This window comes from Gossypium raimondii, chromosome 9 (assembly GCF_025698545.1).
Source record: "Gossypium raimondii isolate GPD5lz chromosome 9, ASM2569854v1, whole genome shotgun sequence".
NCBI lineage: Eukaryota > Viridiplantae > Streptophyta > Magnoliopsida > Malvales > Malvaceae > Gossypium > Gossypium raimondii.
Window position 1 is genome coordinate 49885210 of NC_068573.1, and position 19614 is coordinate 49904823.

A 19614-nucleotide genomic window follows, 5' to 3' on the forward strand; every position below is an offset into this window, starting at 1 on the left:
ATATTTCATTTTAGCTTATGATCCTTCAAGTATTTGTATTTATCTTAGAAGCAATAAACTTGCTACAAAGAACTAAGAACAACAATGTTTTGTACAACAAACTAAAGAATCAAAGAGAAACAAAAATCAATTCAACAAATTCCAGTTCAAACAAAGTTGCATATTTAATTATCTAAAAAATTAATAAGCACGACATCAAACCACTTCCCAAATTTTCATAGAAGTTCTACCATTTCTTTCACACCAAATAGAATGTACATAAATATTCCAAGCCAACTTAGGAAGATATGAAATAGTCTAGTTATTGATCCCACCAACAAATCATTCTTCCAATACCCTTAAGATGTTTCTTTATTTTATGCTCTGTTAAGTAATTAGATTTTGGATATGATCTTGGTTCATCGTTTCATACCACACAGGTTAGTGTTTTATGGTGGTGCATGCTGCCGCTGCTGCTTCTTTTTAATTTAAAAATCATTCATCTATTTTAAATGTCTCTATTTAATTTATTTAAGGAAAAATTACACATTTAATTAATTCACCCAAATCCACAAATATTTTTAGAAAAAATTAATCTGATAATGGAGTAAATTTAGACAGTAGTATAATGAGTTTGATTTGGTTTTCAGCGGCTACTGTCATGGTTTTTGTTGTATTCACATTTAGGGGTGGACTGCTTTCGTGATCCCATCAGTCTGAGACTGAGCTTCAAGTGAGAATAACACATACAGCTCTTCATCAACCTAATGATACTTGACCGTCAAAGCAAAGGTTTGTGAACTTTTTGATGAAAATGCAGTAATCATCCTATTTATTGTCTCTAGCCTTTAAGTGACTTCGTTGGTTTTATATTATACAGAAAAAAAAAATGGAAGAAAAGGAAACATCCTCCACCATAATGGTATGTAATATTTCAATATTAATACATGATCGCCATATTTGAATGTAGATATACAAAACATAGATATCGGTCTGCCTTGGAATTATGAATAATTACAAGTCCACCACCTTCAGTAACTACATAGATAACACAAGGCATTAAAATTCCATAGACAAAAGCAGAAGTTCATACAGAAAAAGTGGCAACTTAGCCATAGCATCGGATAGGATCATTGCATCCTTTCTCAGCAGATTGTTTACAACCAAAACGACCTCCCTTTGCAAGGTACTGCTGGTGATATTCCTCTGCTCTATAGAATTTCCTGGCCGGCAGAATTTCAGTAACAATCCTTCTGTTGAGGAGTTTCTGCTGTTTTTCCATGGATTCCACTGCTGCCTTCTCCTGCTCTGGGCTGTAAAAGTAAATCCCAGATCTGTACTGTGTCCCCACATCATTACCCTGCCAAAGGATTCACAGCCTATCACAATGCCAAAACTAATCAAGACTATGTTGAATCAAATTGATTGATCGCCCAGGACAAGCTTTTCTCATGATATATTAACAACACAATTAGCATTAAGGTAAACGAGTAGCAGACCCCAGAGCGAGTGGAGTTCAAGTTATCCAACAATGATCATATTGATCATGAGCTGTGTTAGACAATAAGCAGTTGGTTAGCTGGGTTAGCTGATGTTGGCTTAACAGAAATAGTTATTCTCAACTTGTGTGTGTATAAATATCAATGAGTTATCACAGAAAGGAAGGGATGTCAAATATCAGTTCTCATCATTCTCCGATTTTCTTGGTTTCTATTTTCTTTTACTTTCTACTTCACCAAACACACCTGCTTAACCTATTCTGGAAGAATCCAACATGATATCAGAGCTTGTTTTCTAGCAAAAATAGCTCTTTTGCATGCAGATCCAGCTCATCAATGCAGCCATGGTCAGACAAGATGCAACAGAATTGGAGGGGAGCTTCACCAATAAAAGGGTGAACATTCAACTTGGAGAGATTAATTTTCCTTTATGAAAAAACAAGTGTACCTAACAGAAAGCAGTCATGGACTTGAAAACTATCTTGATGGCGCAAAGACTATTCCTCCAGAGTTCACAGTCAGTGCACCCAGTGAGCGTGTCAAGAATGAGATCGAGTCACCTACAATCAGCAAGATAGCAATCTTGCTTCATTGCTTCCATCTGTAGTAAGTTCTGATATACTCTAGTAGCTTGTGAAACATCTGCTGATATCTGGTCTACAATTCTTCAACTGTTTTCATCAAAATCCACCACAAAAATCATCAATCTCAGATGTCCGCTCCATGCTCAAAGAAAAAGAGAGCAATGTATGCGTGATTATCTCAGGAATATCAAGATCATTTGTGATAATCTTGATGTTTGTGGAGAAAAGATTACAGAAACTGAGCACATTTCATCCATTTTAAATGGTTTGTCACCAGATTATCAATCTGTTATAGCTATAATCACCACAAGCAGACAATCATATGATGCTGAGGCCATGTCTTCCATTTTGCTGGATATGGAAAATAGAAAATTTTCATCTCACATGTCTACACAATTTAGTGCGAATATGGTGCATCAGATTCCAACTTAAATTGATAATGGTGGTCAACAGCGGTCCTCAATTGCTGTACACTGGTGTGCGCTATCAATATCGACCAAGAACACCATTCTTTACAGGAAGAACAAGAGGAAGGTTCAATTTTAATGCAAGGCCCCAATTTCAGCTATGTGGAAAGATGGGACATTTGGCTCAAAATTGTTGCTAAAGGTTTGATCCTTCGCTTGGTGGTGCTGCAGGTTTTGTTTCTAATGCAGGTCCTCACAACAATGGTGATTGTCACATGAATATGACTTCCAATTCTTGTGTTCTAAATGGCAGTGTGAGAGATGAACAATATCTAGTCCTGGGATCTAATTCTACTGCACTAGTGAAGTTTGATGCTTCTACAACAACTATGAAGGATTAATTGCTACTCCTTCAGTTGTGAGAAATGGTGCCTGGAACCCCAATTCTGGTGCATCTAACCATCTGACCAATGATTTGACAAAGTTGCAACATTCCACTCCATATTGTACAAACAAAGTAGTGGTTGGTGATGACTCTGGTTTAAATATATATCTCAAAATGGGCATAACTTTTTTATGTCTAAGAACAAACAGCTGCAACTAAATAATATATTGTACACACTTGCAATCACAAAGAATTTGCAATCTTTTTCCCAATTTGCAAAAGATAACAGTGTGTTTTTTGAATTTCATTCTACTCACTGCTATGTGAAGGACTCAATCACTAAGGAGGTAGTGATGCAAGGAGTCCAACGAGATGGTCTTTACCAGCTGAAAGGAGATGATGTGAGCTATTTTCTGTCAAGTTCTTCCACTGAGAATAAGTCACAATCAGTTGAAGGGTCCTATGAGATGTAGCACTTTCAGCTTGGGCATCCATCTCATGATGTTATGATGAAAACTTTTCAATCTTGAAATCTAGTCCTACCTAGATCTAAGAATACATCAGTCATCGTGCATAGCTTGTTATATAGGAAAAAGTCATAAATTGCCCTTGGTCATTCATCTACAATGTATAGTGCCCACTCCAACTAGGATTTATATGTAGAAGCAAACACCTGGAGCTAACGCAGCATTTCTTCACTTTAAACAAGCAGCTGAACTTCATTTTGGCACTAAAATCCTTGAGCTGCAGTCAGATTGGGGTGGTGATTTTAGAGGTTTTACTAGTGTCTTGGCTTCTTTTGGAATTAAACATCAAGTAACCTGCCAATATTCCTCTGAACAAAATGGAGCTGTAGAACGTAAGCAGCGGAAAATTGTTGAAGTTGGCCTTACACACTTAGCACAGGCTTCTCTTCTCATCAACCGATTGCCTACTAAAGCTCTAGATGGTCTCACACCACATGAAAAGCTGTATAATTCTAAGCCTGATTATGCTCACCTCAGGATTTTTGGGTGCCTCTATTTTCCATATCAGCATCCCTTCAATAGATACAAGCTCCTATACAGATCATCACCCTATATATTCCTAGGTTATAGCCCCATTTGATGCAGGAGCTTTTATTTATATTATAATATTGTATAACTTCAGTTTTATTTCATAATATTTATTCTAAGTACTAGATATATTATAGATAGCTAGGGTTATTAGTTATTTTTAGGGTATAAAGCTAGAGCCTAGGGCTAGGAATAAAACTTTGTTTACAAGAAAGACTAGTAACTTTACTTGCAAGAAAGAAAACTTATATAGATAAGTTGTAGGTTGTAGTTGTACAACCATTATCATTATTCTTATTATTTTATTTGAATTAATAGAAAAACTAGAGATTTTCTATAACCCTAAGTTTTCTAGAGTTCCATCTTTCCTATTCGTTTGTGAAGTTTTGTGAGAATTGTGAAAAATGCTTATTATTATTTACGTGAAGTTGAATGCCAATATATACACATATACACATGGCCTCGATAGGCTCCTATAATTAGGATCTATAATACAAAATCTTAACTAATATAGAATATCAATATTTTAGGTAACTAATCTCCTAAGAATCAACTACACAGCGTGATACAACTAATTACATGCCTAGATTGATTTCCTACAGTTTGTTCAGCCTTAAATGTTGTTGTTTTCTCCCTCGAACCACATCAATTTTGGTAAGCAAAGCCTAATTAGATTCGAGTGTTTATATTAGGGTTTCCTATTAAGCCATGGTCGGACACGTTAGTAGTTGAGGAAGACAAAATCAGTGTCAAGAAACAAAATTGGCTATGCTATGACGTGCAACTGAAGAATTGAAGCATGCCATTTACGCTTGGTGGCAACAAGAACAAGTGCGAGCCCAGATGGAGTGAAGGTGCCCACAATTAGATATACTGGAAGGTAGTCTCACTAATAAATCTGATCTTGGTCAGGAAGAAAACCCCTTGGATGTTGGACCTGCAGATTGTACGGTACGAGGTGGATTGAAAGAGCGGTTGGTGCATGCCCTTGAATTAAATGAGGGTATTAATGTAGAAGTTGCTAACTTTTACAGAAAGATGCATGTGGAAGAGCAAGATTATGATATGTTGGAACCCATCTATGATGAATATCCTTAAAGAAAGTGAAACAATTGATGTTTATACGGTTAATGAAGAGTCATTGGTGGCTCATACAATGATAAACACATCTTTAGAAAAAGGTGAGGATTGGAGGCAAGTCGAAAATCTCTTAGATATCTAAAGGGAAACAAAGGCAAGTGATAGTTCTGAAGTAAAAAGAGTTTCAGTTTCTACAACGGAAACAGATTTTGCTGAGGGAGAATTCAATGCTGAACTCAAGAAAAAACTGGAAAGTTTTATTTTTCCTCAGAAAAATAAAGCTGGAAAGTTTGAAGGCAAGTCATAGTGTAAAGGTGATGCAGTCTTTTGAAGAAAAACTACCTGCAATAAACATGGAAGTTGTTGCAGAAAATCGAGTTCTAGTGGTTTCTATAGAAAGTCAGTTGCTAGCGGATGAAATTCATGAAATAGGTACAAATGAGGACTTTTGTTGATAATTTCGCATGACTGTTTTCCTTGGCATCATAACAAAAATTATTTGTTTGAACATCTTGGACTAGTTTGTTTTTTCTCTGAAACAACTTTTAAGACTATAGATGGCCTTTATGAGTTGTTAGAAATGCCAAGAGCATATATGCAGATAATGAGTACAGTGGGTAGACGAGTAGACATTGCAAAACAACATTCAATTGTTGTAACAACTACTTTCAATGCCGTAAATTTCTTTGGGACCTGCTCGACAGAAACTAAAGATGGCAAACATGCAGGGTGCGAGAGCAGGAATACTCCTACTGCTTATATGTCAAACAAGACATTGGTTGAGGTAAAAAAGAACAATTTAGATGGAGAATCAGCTGTCAGCACACCAGCTCGTGGAAAAACAGCTGTAGCTTGTGATGTTCCGAAAGAAGAAAGAAACAAAAGGTATATATTACTGAAGCTGGTGCACAGGAACATGAAAATAGTGTGGAAAGCAACTGACCTCTTGTGGTTACAGCCTTCGTTCAGAGAGCTAATTCTTTGAAACATGAATACAAAACCGATATTGGCTTGGAGAATGTTGCAAGTCCAAAACAGGTTTCAAAAGAAATTTTAATTACAAAGAGTTAAATGGAGGTTGATAGTACATGTCCTCAGAATACTAGTGACAATAAAGATGTTTCTCAAGGAACTCTTGCTTATGGTGGTGATCAAACAGATTCGAGGTTCAACCTGACTATACCAGTCCAATGGAACTACCTCGAATTGCTGAGAGTGATAAAACCAACTTAGGGTCTGGTTTAAAGAATATCCAAAAGCTGAAACTATTGGTAATAATTCTATAGTGGTCCTATTTGTTGCAGGTATGGTGGAGACCTTTTATTACTGATTTGAAATCAAAGAAGAAAGTCTTGGTAAGACTGATAAAGGTTATGGAATTGAAGTGGGTAATAGAAGTGTTTCTCTTAATGATATTCCTGCAGCATCATTGGTTTCTGATCTATTTGCTGCTTGTTTTAGTGGCGTATCCTTTGACAATTTTTTCTTTGTACAAGCTTATTAGTTTAGAATTTTGAAGGGATTAAATTGAATTTTTTCCATCTTTGGGGAGGCCAAAGTGTATTTTTACCATTAAACTAACTTATAAATTTAAAAATTTCAAGGGACTAAATTGATAATTTACAATTTCTTTTTGGAGGGATGGGGGGGAGGGACCCTGCCTACCACCCTGACGCCATCCCTGTGCAAGAACATGTCCTCTGTATTACTATTGAATATATTAATATACAGTGTGTTCCACAATATGAGGTGCCATGTAAGAAACCTGTGGTTAAAGATAGGGAAGGTAATGATATCAACGTTCACGATATGGAAGTAGATATCCCTTGGGGAGAAGTACGCTCTTTGAAAGATCTTACTGTTGAATCAGCCAATGGAATTCTTGAACTAGAAACTGGAGTGGTGGAAGTGTTTCTTACCGAAGTCGATTTTCCAAGCCAGGGAGAATGATCCAAGAGCTTTCATTTATATTATAATATTGTATTACTTCAGTTTTATTTCATAATATTTATTTTAACCACTAGATATATTATAGGCAGCTAGAGTTATTAGTTATCTTTAGAGTTTAAAGCTAGGGCTAGGAATAAAACTTTACTAGTAAGAAAGCCTAGTAACTTTACTTGCAAGAAAGAAGCCTATAACCTATATAAATAAGTTGTAGATTTTACCGTCATTAGTGTTATTCTTATTATTTTCTTTGAATTAACTAGAGATTTTCCATAAGCCTGAGTTTTCTAGAATTCCATCTCCTTTCCTATTTGTTTGTGCAGCCTTAATTCTTTAATTGCTGTTATTTTCTCCCCTAAACCACATTACCATTCATGAGGGCTATAGATGTTTGGATGCCAATGGAAGATTGTTCACCTCTTGGCATGTTTTGTTTGATGGACAGTTTCCTTGTAAGCAAAAAGGGGGAAAATCTATAGTTGAAACTTCATCGACTGATTCAGGCTATGTATTTCCAGAAATTATTGTTGTTGCTCCTACTGTTTTTCAATCAACAGCATCTTCAGCTTTACAAGCAACATCACAGGAAGCAAGTTTTTCTTCTCCCTCAGTCTCTCTACAAGCTAAGAATCCTGTGTATGATGATCCTACACATGAGACATTAGCTTCCTCGCAAGTTAAAGCTTCAATACAAAATGACATTCCTCCATAGGTTGAGGACATTCCTACTGGTGCATCGTTTTTGCATGATGCTGTTCCTAGTCCCGGTCATGTGAGTAATCAATATTCAATGATTACTCAATCAAAGGCAGGAATATTCAAACCAAAAGTTTATCATGTGGACCACACTTATCAAGAACCAACATCTGTTGAAGAAGCAATGCAACATTCACAGTGAAAGCTGCAGTGGAACAAGAAATGGTAGCTTTACACAGCAACAAACATGGACCATTCAACCATTACCTGAAGGGAATTGAGCAGTGGGTTGCAAATGGTTGTTCAAACTAAAGAAGAATCCAAGTGGAACCATAGCTCATTATAAGGCACAATTGGTGGCAAAGGGGTATTCCCAAACAGCAGGTTGTGATATAAAGAGAACTTCAGTCCTGTTGTTAAGGATTGGACAGTGCAAGTTGTTTTAACTCTTGCTATGACATTCAAGTGAAGGTTAAGGCAGCTAGATATTAACATCACCTTCTTGAATGGCACACTTAAAGAAGAAGTCTACATGGCTCATCCCTCTGGGTTTGAGCAAGTAAGTTCCACATGAGAGAAGGTTGCAGGTTACACAAGACCCTATAAGGGCTCAAACAAGCTCCTAGCCTCCCAGGGCCTGGTTTGATGAACTCAGCAGCTTGGTTTTCATTCACCCCAAACTGATTTTGCTTTGTTTATCAAAGGTGATAACCAAAGGAGGGTGTTTTTGCTGTGCTATGTAGATGATATTGTGCTCACAGGTGATGCCCAAAGTGATGTTGACTAGATAGTTATGCAGCTACTGAAAGACCTTGGAGATCTAAACTACTACCTTGGAGTGGAAGCAAAAGTAGTTGATGAGAAAGCTTTGTGAAGCCAAAGGAAATATATTTGCGAACTACTTAAGGTTGCAGGAATAGAGAACTATAGGCCTGCACCTACTCCCATGGTGAGCACAACTAAACTTGTTGCTGAGGGTGGAGAACTACCGGAAGATCCATCATTTTATCAAAGCATTGTGGGAAAGCTTCAGTATTTGTGCTCAACTCGACCGGACATCACTTTTGCTGTTAATAAAGTGAGCCAGTATCTAAGTCACCCTAGAAAAGTCTCACTGGGTTGCTGTTAAAAGAGTTCCACACTACCTGCAAGGTACAATTGATCATGGGGTTTTATTTCAATCAGCTGAGCGGCAAAGAGTGCAAGCATACTCTGATGCAGATTGGGAGGCAGTCTTGAAGATCGAAGGTCTACATCAGGATGGGTTGTGTTTTTGGGAGCAAATCCTATATCCTGGAGATCCAAGAAACCACCATTGGTAGCTCTCTCAACTTCAGAGGCCGAATATAGGAGTGTTGCCAATGTCTTTTTCTGAACTTATTTGGATTCCATCCTCGCTATATGAGCTTGTTGCCAAGTCAAGGAAATGGAATCCTAGTCTCCATGCTAGATCGAAGCATAGATCAAAGCATGAGGAGTTACAGGTGTATTTTGTTCATGAAAGAGTTGCTGAGGGGAAGCCTGAAATGAACTATGTACCAGGTGAAGGTGAAGAACAGGTAGCTTATAACAAAACCCCTAGCAGTTGGAGCGTTTGCTTACTTAGCAAGAAACTTGGAGTCTGATCTTTAGAAGAAATTGACAGAGAAGCAAGTGGCAATTGATTTGGTTTCTGTCGGATTTTTTTAGGTGATGGGGGAATGTTAGACTATAAGCAGTTGGCATGTTAGTTATGTCAGTTGAGTCAGCTAAGAATTAGTAGTGGAGAAGTTGATAGTTAGTTGATTTGCTGGTTTAGCTGATGTCAGCTTAACAGAAATAGTTATTCTCAACTTGTCTGTATAAATATCAATGAGCTGTATCACAGAAAGCAAGGAATCTCAAATATCAGTCCTCACCATTCTCCAATTTTCTTGGTTTCTATTTTCTTTCACTTTCTACTTCACGAAACACGCCTGCTTAGCCTATTCTTGGAGAATCCAATATTATCTATTAAGGAAAACAAGCAGTCGACCCCAGATCGAGTGGAGTTGAAATTACAAGAAAACAAATCTCAAGTTATCCAACAAAAGATCATATTGATCATGAGCTGCAATCAAATAAGCCTTATATCAAGCAACATGCCAGAAAAAAGAAACAATATATCATGATAAGAATTCCACATCTGCTATTTCATTGTTACACCCTGACACATTTCAAAACCTCCAAATTTCACTGGTTTAAAGAAAATACTTGTAACTTCAGAAATGATGACCACCACTGAAGTAGCATGCACAACTTATAATTCCCAACTATCAATTAAAGAAGAAAAAAAACTCTTTTGCAGGGAGAGATGTTACACTACTCATTCCCCTTTCAAAAGGATGAGCAAAACAAAGACATATTACAAGACAGAAAAGGCTAAAGCAAGGAAGACAACTCCTCAAAATCGCATAAACTAGATGGGAACTTTGACAATCAAATTCGCTTAGGCAAGGAAATCAGTAACACACAAACCAGCAGCATTCCCACCCCACCCCCCAATTTTTTTCTCCCCACTTAGTCATAGATGACAGAACCCCAAAATTACCTGAAAATTAAGATAATTCACAATTGCGATGGTCAAGCACAAAATCCACCTCTAAAAACTCCCAAGATTACGGATGGATCCACCCACATAAAACACCACTAAAATGGAAAATTTAACGAGCTAAATGAATGGATGATGAAAAAGAAGCCTTATCATGCAAACCCAGCTCTAAACAACCCTTAAAAGCTATAAATTTTCATAGAAACCCACCTGGCGGTTGAGGGTAGTAGGATCATGGCGAGCCCAAAAGACATGAAGCAAAGTGTCATAGCTACACTCATTAGGGTCATACTGAACCCTCACGACTTCACTGTGGTTGGTAGTCCCCGAACACACGTCTTCATAACTCGGATTATGCATGAACCCTTGGGAATACCCAACTTCAGTTTTGGTGATCCCCGAAACTCTCTGGAAAGCCAGTTCAACGCCCCAAAAGCAGCCCGCACCGAACTGAGCAAACTGTTGACCAGGAGGCGGGACGTCGTCTTCAGGACCCTGAGCGATGGCGCAATTATCCATTGAAGCGGTTGGCTTGTTGTTGGCCCCAAAGCCGAGGTTTTTGAGGATGTTCATGGCGGGTCACCAAAGGAAAGTTGGAGAGAAAGAAAAAAAAAGTTTAGAGATGAGGGAAGAAGAATTGGCGAGCGTTTGGCCTCGAAGCAATTAGCATTGACGTTACGGGTTTATTTGAGTTAGAGTTGAGTATTGAATTCAACAACAGCAACTTTGTTTTGCTATTTTTGGGATTCTTTCTTATTTTGCACTTTTCTTTTATTTAAAACAAAACCATACTATGGTGACAAAATGGGGATTTGTAATTAATTATTTAATTTATATAATTTTAATAACTAAATCAGTTATCTTTTTCCAAATGGTGTAATTAGATCTACTCTTGACTAGCACAATTGTTTTGACTAGTAAAAGAAAAAAAGTTGGGATGATTATATTAGCTTTCTTTTTTATTATAAAAAAATGTTAATACATAGGATAAATTCGAGAATACATAAAAGATAAGAGTCACGTAAGAAACTTAATTACGATAATGCTAAAACCAAATCTTATTAAGCAAACTGGCCTATCACTTGTTGCACAAAATTTATAGAATCACACAATTCACATAAGATTTTTTTTTTTGAAAATTTCAACTCTCTTTTAAAACTGTTAAAAATTCTCTTTTAATTAGAAATCACGACTCCCACCAGCAACCTAAGGAAAGGAAGGTGTATTTGGCATGCATAACAAGGGTATAAATTACAATATTAAAAATTCGCATAATTTTACTTAAAACTGTGTGATGCCTAAAGTTAGTGGTGGAGCTAGAAATTTCTTTTTGGGCCGAAATTAAATTTATATTCTTATGATAGTAAAAATGTAATTTTATCATTTTAATAGTTTATATTTTTATATTTTTAAAAAGTTAAATTAATTTTTTATCATTTTAGGGGTTAAAGTATAATTTTATCGTTATTAATTTAAAATTTTATAAATTATAAAAGGCCTAAATTAAAAATCTACCATTTTAGGGAGGCCACGGCCCCTCGAGTCTCTTAGTAGCTCCGCCACTGGTGCATGCTGAGCTATAGACCAACATTAATTTCAAGTAGCATTGCAGCAGTCAAACATATGAAGGCTATTAGCTGAGATTGAAATCCACCATTGATATGCCCAGTCGAAGTGGGTAGCAGCTCCTTCAGACTGTGCTTGAGGAGCACCAGCACTACTTGATTTCTCATCTACATCTACTTTAAGCTTCATGCCTCCTAAACAATGCAACTTGTTGCCACAAACAAAATATCTGATGCCACTATTTGACAATATAACTGTCGTATTTCACATTGGAAAACTTTCTCAATATATTTGTCGTGCTGCATGTTTCGAAACTTTCTTTTCTCACCTCATTTACACTGTGAGATGATGAGTATTGGAACACTACAAGTAACACAAACCAAAAAAAAAAAAATTGGAAGAAAATTGTGTCAAATAGAAATGTCTATGAGTTTAATTAGTTGAAGTCGGATTTTATGTACATCGTTAATAATTGTCAAAGCTTGTTCTTACTAAAATATGAGTTTTAAAAAATTTTCAAATTATTTCTTATTTTTCTAATTAAAACTCGTTCTTATTTATAAACGAAAAACATAAATTGATTAAGCTTGAGTATTTAAAAAATTATTATAAAAATATGTTATTTTATATAATATTCAATAATCTTATAGATATTATTTTATTAAAAATATTTCTCATTATTTAAATTATAGTATTATATATTTAATTTACATATGATATAAATTATATAATATATACAAATAAAAATATTTAATAAAATTAAAAGATGAAGTAAGTGGACACGAGCCTTGAACATTACAATTCAAGCCAAATTCAAATTTTAAGCGAAGCAAATTGTTTTGTCTAAACACATTTTTCAAATCAAATAATTTTATTTAAATTCTCTCAAATATTGGATTAACCTCTAAATTTGGGTGAATAACTAGACTCTTAAACAAATCTAGTATTAAATATACACCAATATTCTCAACCCTCATACTTAAATCTTATACTAGGCATGTGTTAAAAAAATTATTATAGGAGGCAAAAGAATGAAAAGAAGAATGCAGAAAGAAACCACTTACATAGAACATCACCAACATTAAATGTCTTGCTACTAGCCCATGAATCGATATCAGAACTTATGTCCCAACCGGATGTGTCCCCAACCACGTATGTAGCGGCATGACTTGTTAACGCAAAGCAGAAAATAGATAGAAAACAAAGCAGAATAAGCTTAGTCATGACCATTAATGAGAGATTAACTTATACTTTTGAGATGAAAAAATTGCGCATCATATATATACCTCAAGATTGCTTATGATTAGATGACCTAACTTTATAGCTGCATATGACCATGTTTGTTGGGTCATAGTATATTAAATTGATTAATTTATTGATGAACATTGAGTGAAGAAGTAACATATGTGGTTGTTTTGGAACTTTCCATTTCCATTGTTTTTTAACAAGTGGTTGAAATTTGGTGGGGGTTACATTAAATAGGACAAATGGTGGTGAATTTCAGTTGAACAAATTCCCTTTGAATTTTATTGAATATGGTTGCTCTACTGTTAAACCACTAGCTCTTGTAGCAATTACATTGATTAAGCTCAAATCCTAAATTTGTTGTGATGATTTGAGTTGTGAGGCTGAATCAATTGGTTAACACCAAGGTTTTTCTTTTTTTTCCTGTTGCAGATGGAGTTTTATACCATAAAGAGTTATAAGGTCATACAAGCAATTCAATTGCCTCATCTTTCATGCATGTCAACAGGAAGGGTATTGGAGCTGAGGTGCGTTTATCTGCCTCACCAACAAACTTCACCCTCAATCACTCCTCACCAACTTTACAAGCTATCAGCCCGTAAGGCATAGCAAAGCGTTTTCCTTTCATTTTGGATGCCATTTATTTGACTTGCTAATTTCCTCCGCTCTATACATGCGTAAAATATAAAAACTAGCAAGATAAGATTAATGTTATAATAGTGATACACACATGCTTAAAATAAAATATAAACACTATTAATATCTAATAAGATTAAAAAATAATAATCCTCTCATAACTTGACTAAAGCTAGCTATCTTCATACATAGATCATAGATGGTCTATCAATTTATTTATATTATTAAAGATGGTTTATTTTATCTCTAATAGAAATTCATTTCAATTTCAATTGATTAAACGTATATATTAAAAACTAACAAAGAAAATCTTACAGATAAAAAAGAAAAAGAAAGAGAAAAGGTTGACAAAGTCTAAAATAGCTAGCAAGGAATAAGCCAAAATAATCGGATCTTAAATCTGATAACAATGACAAAGTTGTATTATTATCCACAATTAGAATCCGGCAATCTACCAGACTCTTGTTCTCTTAGAAAAATAAATTACATAAAAAACATTGTTTTGTTAATTAATTTCATAGCAGAAGAAAAAGAAAAACATAATGTATAGATCATCAAGCTGGAGCAGAGTTACGGATGGGTATTATTCATCCCCGAAGGCGGGGAGTATTACGGGGCTGAGAATGTCATCATCGGTGGACGACAGTAACGAACTGCCCGTATATGATCCCAGTGTAGAGATGGCTAATAAGAAAGAGAAGTCAAGGGCTAGGTTTGCAGAGAATGCTGTACATATAATTCCTTTGGTGCTGCTTGTTTGTGCCTTGATCCTCTGGTTCTTTTCCAATCCAGGTATCCTTTGGGCTGGGAATATATATATATATTCTTCAAGTATAAGTACAATTAATGTTTTGAAATGATTAATGCAGATGTGGAAGTGGGAACGAAAGTGGAGACGGTAGCAGCCAGAATCGACGGCTTGACTATAGATGGAGACATAGACAATGATAGTGACGGAACTCAAACAGGGTTTTTGCCAATTGCGGAAGTGGGAGACGTCGACTCCACTAAACATCCTAAACCTAACAAACCTTCAAGGAAACTGCACTTCTCCTACCCTCAATTCTTTGATTCCCTTCTCATTTAATTCATTTCCACAAGCCACCAACAATAATTCCATTCTCTTGTTTTAGATATTGTTCATGGTAATTGGAAGGACACTCTTTTCAGATTTGAGGAATTTCTTTTCCTCTATATTCTAGTTTGTGAATATAATAAGAATTTGATTGCATCTTCCAAATGAAAATTTTAACTTAAAATTTTAAGTTAAATCAAGTTGTACAAGAATTACAAATTGATATTGTTGATTGGATTAATTGTTTCAAATGAGTTAATTTAACTCATTTATTCTTTGGATAGATCAAGCTTCCCTTTTTTTTAAAGCACATCAAGCATTCTCTTAAATGTTGTTACTTCATGTTTAATGATATTGATTTAAATAATATTTATGATAAAAACTTATGTATAGATAACATGAGAAATTTTAAAATGAATATTTTCTTCAAGTAAATAATTGTAAAGAACAAGTTAAGTCTTTTGCAATGAAAACTTTTACATAAAAAATCCAAATATCATAATTTTTAGTATCAATTTTAAGCTCAACTGCTCAATATAGTCAATCCTATAAAAGAAATCTGAAAATTTATATGTGTATTTGTTCATTTTTAAATTAAAGATTTCCAGAATAGCTTAAAATAATAGCAACGTTATAGACACACAACAATACAATGTCCTTAAACCAAGGGAAAATTATTATTGTAACTATTTGTAATTGTAGGACAAACAAAACATTTTTTTTTTTAAAAATACTTGGTAGAATTAATTCTACTATAAAATACAAACTATTTCAATAGTACCCTTTGCTGTTAACAGAGCTTCAGCCTTTTTGTCATTGAATGCAAGGGGAATATCTGGTAGATAATTTATGATGTCGCTGATCAATACAACTTCAGCAATGTGAAGCAATGGTTGAAGAAATATTGATTGTTATGCAAGTGAGAATGTGAAAAACATCTGGTTGGAAGCAAAGTGTAACAGCCTGGGTAAAGAAAAAGTGATTCATCTAAACGGGCATTTGCAGTTGCAATTGAAGTTCGCATTCTACCATATGGGAGCTTATCTTAAGAAGCAGTAGTAATTCGAAAGCTGTTATGAAAGTGTATTTCATTAATTTGCAGATTATTAATGGCCTGTACAGAATTCTGTTGTTTGATGGTAGTAATTTATTCTTCGTATGTATTTGCTTGGGCAAAGTTGAAAGAGAAATACGTATTTTTTTTAAATATACAGGTGATTATGGTAATATCTCTACGTACAATGTTTAATTCGTAATTTTATTTTATGTTTTTGACACTGAAAAGAGGTTAAACAAGACAAATCGTGAAAAAATCGATCGCATGCAAAAAGATCTATAGATTATGATGAAAGAATGTTGGGTGAATTTAGTTCTAATTCTGCCCATCAGCTTGGTGCCAAAATGACCATTTCTTTCTTGTTTTACTTTATTCAAATCACCCTAATTGATGCGTGAGATGGAAGACTTGTCGTAGCATTTTTAGGTGATTGAGGGGGGCCGATCTTAAGCTCCAAAACATCTTTTTCAGTGGAAGCGGCACTAGGGCCAGCTCGAAACATGCTGTGGTGAACTGACCTTGGGGAAGGGATACCAGAGGGATGAGCAGCTACATTTACAAGGGCTTTAGTGTTTATGTAACGTGGTGCTGCATGATTCATTGTATTTGCATGCATAAATGGTAAATACGCCATCAGTTTCGCTTCTGGTGCCTGTTAAAAACATCACCCATTAGATTGGCGGCATTCCGATGGAATTGGCAAGAATAGGCCCTTACCGTGGGTTGAGTAGTCCCGAGATAATAATATGTGGGAAAACTATGAGATTCAGTTAAGGATCTGATTGGACGATCATCCAAGCAATGATGTGGAAATGGTTTGGATGTCTGAGGTGAACTTCTACTGGTTTCTTCTGATGGGGAATCCGAAGGACTTGCACTCTGTTAATTAATATACAAACCATCATCAACTGTATGTATCTAGTAGTGTCATGTACATGAAAGAACCGGCTACTTGATAATCATAAGTGAAAGAGGGGATTAATCAAGACAATATCTTACGGATCCGGATTCTTGAAATTCCATGTCAAAAAGGCTTGGTCTGCGTTTCTTCTTATCAGTCCCAGCCTGCCTGAGAAAATACTTTTGTGCATGGCTTGCAACTTGCGTTGGGGTCCTAGTGGGAACGAAACTCTTTGAAATTCCTCTCCAGTCACCTTTCCCCAGCTTTCTCAAACCTGCCAAGAAGGTTCTATGCTCCTCTTCAGTCCATGGCTTCCCTAAGCAAAAGGCACAATAATAATTCCCACATGGAGTAAACTCTTTTTTCCCAGATTAGCCACTTAGTTTATTCAATCAATGGCAGCCAGGTTTCACATATAAGAAATCTCCTGTTTATCTCAGTGATTATATTAAATCAACAAATTAAGAAAGAAAGAAAGGATACCTCTTTTTCTTTCATGGGAGGCTTTGTGTTTCTTAGACTGAATCTGGCCATCTGAAAAATACCCATCATCATCGTTGTTGTTTTCTGCATGAGATTGCAGATTTCCCATGCTAAAACTTTTCTTCATTACATTCTCTCGCTTTTGATCCATTGCACCTATCTTAACACCGAAAAGCTTGACACACCCTCCTTTTCCGTTACAACATCTCGAATTGTGAACATAACAAGTTCTCGAATTATGGCCATTGTGTCCACAATGAGAGCACTTTCTCCCTGCTTCTTTCACCATAATCTCTTTTGATCTTTTCCCTTAAATTTATTCCCCCTCTCTCTCCGTCTTGCGAGGCACAAAAAACATTTATTTGGGTTATATTAACAATATGTATAATATTGACAAGTGAAAACCAAACCCTTGTTTTTCTCTTTAAACCAAGGTCTCCTGCAAGAATTTTTAGCCGCTTTTTTTGTTTTTTGTTTTTTGGCGAATTTAAATCATGAACATGGCAAGATTTCATTTTCTGTATATAAAACAGTCAAAAGTTATCCAAATTTCATTTTAGAATATTCTTTAAGAGGTAGACATTTAACTTGTTGTATTATACCAGGGCAAACTTGGTTCTAAAAGTTATTTTTTTATTAATATTAAAATTAGATTACCTTCAAGACAGAAAGATCTAAAAGCCCGGTTCGTTCTTCTTAATAAAGCTATAAATAACACTCAGTATGGATTTTTAACGTTGCGTAAAATTTGGTCAAAATGATCTAAGTTTTGCTTTTAATGTTTAAGATTTAAGAGTAAATCAAAAACAATTTCTTTGACTCGTAACTATAATATCCTGATTTATTTGCATTCAACAAGTATAATAATGTGAAATTCCATTTTCTAATAAATTTATATTAGTTTATATTCTCGTGTAATACATGAATTAAAAAAAAGTTAATATATTATAATTATAAGTTAAAATATGTAATAATTACTTAAAGATTTAAGAAATTTTAAAAAAAATGTTCAAGTTGTTGGGCTCTAGTTGATGTCTGTCGCTTGACACGGTTTTCGTCTGTCGTTTGACACGTTTATTCTCTTTATGGTTTTTTGAGAGGTTTTTTACAGTGTTTTCTTTTCTTGGGACTGTCGGGGGTTATGTTTTTGCTTTGTTTTTTTGTTTCTATGGAGTACGATCTGGCGAATCTAGCTCTGGCAGATGAGGAAGAAGAGGCTTTCCAAGAGGATGCAGCGGTGATTGATCAGAACCTGCAACTCAGTTTGGTAGGACGCTGTTTGACGGATAGTATTGTTCATTTTCCCTCGCTCTGTAATACTATGGTGGATTTATGGCATCCGATTCGAGGTATTTGCATTTCAAATTTGGGAGAAAGACGCTTTCTTTTTCAATTCTTTCATGAGGTGGATATCCAAAGAGTTCTTGCGGGAATGCCTTGGTTCTTTAACAACCACCTGCTATTACTTCATAGGATCCAATCATGTGAAAATCCTTCTCTTGTTCTTTTAAGTTTCTCTGAGTTCTGGGTCCAAGTCCATGATCTACCTCCAGGGTTGATGATGGAGTCAATGGCTAAACAGTTTGGGGATTTTCTGGGTTAGTTTTTGGACTATGATACGTCTTTTCGATCGATAAATTCCCATTCTTTTATGCGCATTCGAGTTCAATTAAACGTGTACTGTTTCTTTGAAACATAAAAAGAAAGTAATGGTTGGATCTGACAGGATTTCTTATGCTTGTTTCAGTACGAGAAATTAAGTCTCTTTTGTTTTATTTGTGGGAAACTTGGGCATGGGGAGAGTTTTTGCCCGATTCGAACCAGGATTGATACTAAGAAAATTGTATTTGGCTGGGATATATCCATCCGTGCGGCGGCGAAATGGCATTCTGTTACTACTAGTCAGTGGCTTCGGGAAACTGATGGGGTTGACAGCAAATAGATAGAAAAGAAAGCGGAACTTTCAGGCAACATTTCTAGAAATTTGAAAGATCCTGGAAATATCCTCAGGAACGATTGGGATCATTATCAATTAAATCCTAATTTTATTCCGTTGGGATTTGATCGTGTAGTGAAAAAATGGTTTGACTGTATTTGGTCCAATGTGGCAAATCAGTCAATCAATGAGACCGTGGTGGGACAAGGGCCCATGGGATTGAACTCAAATGATGAAAATGAACTGTTACAAGCTTCGGATGGAAAGAAGCAGCAACGTATAATTACTGATTCAATCCTATGTCCAGGTCAATTTCTTAATGGAATAGTTAATGATTCATCGGCTGGCTCTGCTGGACAGAGCAGGCGGGCGCTATGAAGTTGCTAAGTTGGAACGTCCATAGTTTAGGGAGACCTCGGATGGTAAACAGGCTCCGCAACAAATTAAGGGCCTTTAATCCCATATTTTGTTTCTTATTGAAACAAAATTAAGTTCAAAAAAGATGGAGATGATG

General features: G+C 35.6%; 3 protein-coding genes and 1 pseudogene across 3 annotated transcripts; 1 reads left to right on the forward strand and 3 right to left on the reverse strand.

Annotated features, from left to right (window-relative positions):
- Positions 1-869: 869 nt before the first annotated feature.
- On the reverse strand, positions 870-10944 carry LOC105800855 (peptide methionine sulfoxide reductase). Its single transcript, XM_012632215.2, has 2 exons — positions 10412-10944; positions 870-1339 (listed from the first exon to the last, which is right to left on the reverse strand). Exons 1-2 carry the CDS (start codon positions 10772-10774, stop codon positions 1088-1090), a joined length of 615 nt encoding a protein of 204 aa, XP_012487669.1. The 5' UTR covers positions 10775-10944; the 3' UTR covers positions 870-1087.
- A 346-nt stretch (positions 10945-11290) lies between these two features.
- LOC105800857 (blue copper protein-like) lies at positions 11291-13006 on the reverse strand (annotated as a pseudogene).
- A 1184-nt stretch (positions 13007-14190) lies between these two features.
- Positions 14191-14761, forward strand: LOC105800856 (uncharacterized). Its single transcript, XM_012632216.2, has 2 exons — positions 14191-14440; positions 14518-14761. The coding sequence occupies exons 1-2, from the start codon at positions 14191-14193 to the stop codon at positions 14733-14735; spliced, it is 468 nt and encodes a 155-aa protein (XP_012487670.1). The 3' UTR covers positions 14736-14761.
- A 1311-nt stretch (positions 14762-16072) lies between these two features.
- LOC105800854 (probable transcription factor At5g61620) lies at positions 16073-17488 on the reverse strand. The gene is made up of 4 exons (XM_012632213.2): positions 17165-17488; positions 16780-16997; positions 16498-16659; positions 16073-16432 (listed from the first exon to the last, which is right to left on the reverse strand). Exons 1-4 carry the CDS (start codon positions 17451-17453, stop codon positions 16154-16156), a joined length of 948 nt encoding a protein of 315 aa, XP_012487667.1. The 5' UTR covers positions 17454-17488; the 3' UTR covers positions 16073-16153.
- Positions 17489-19614: the final 2126 nt, after the last annotated feature.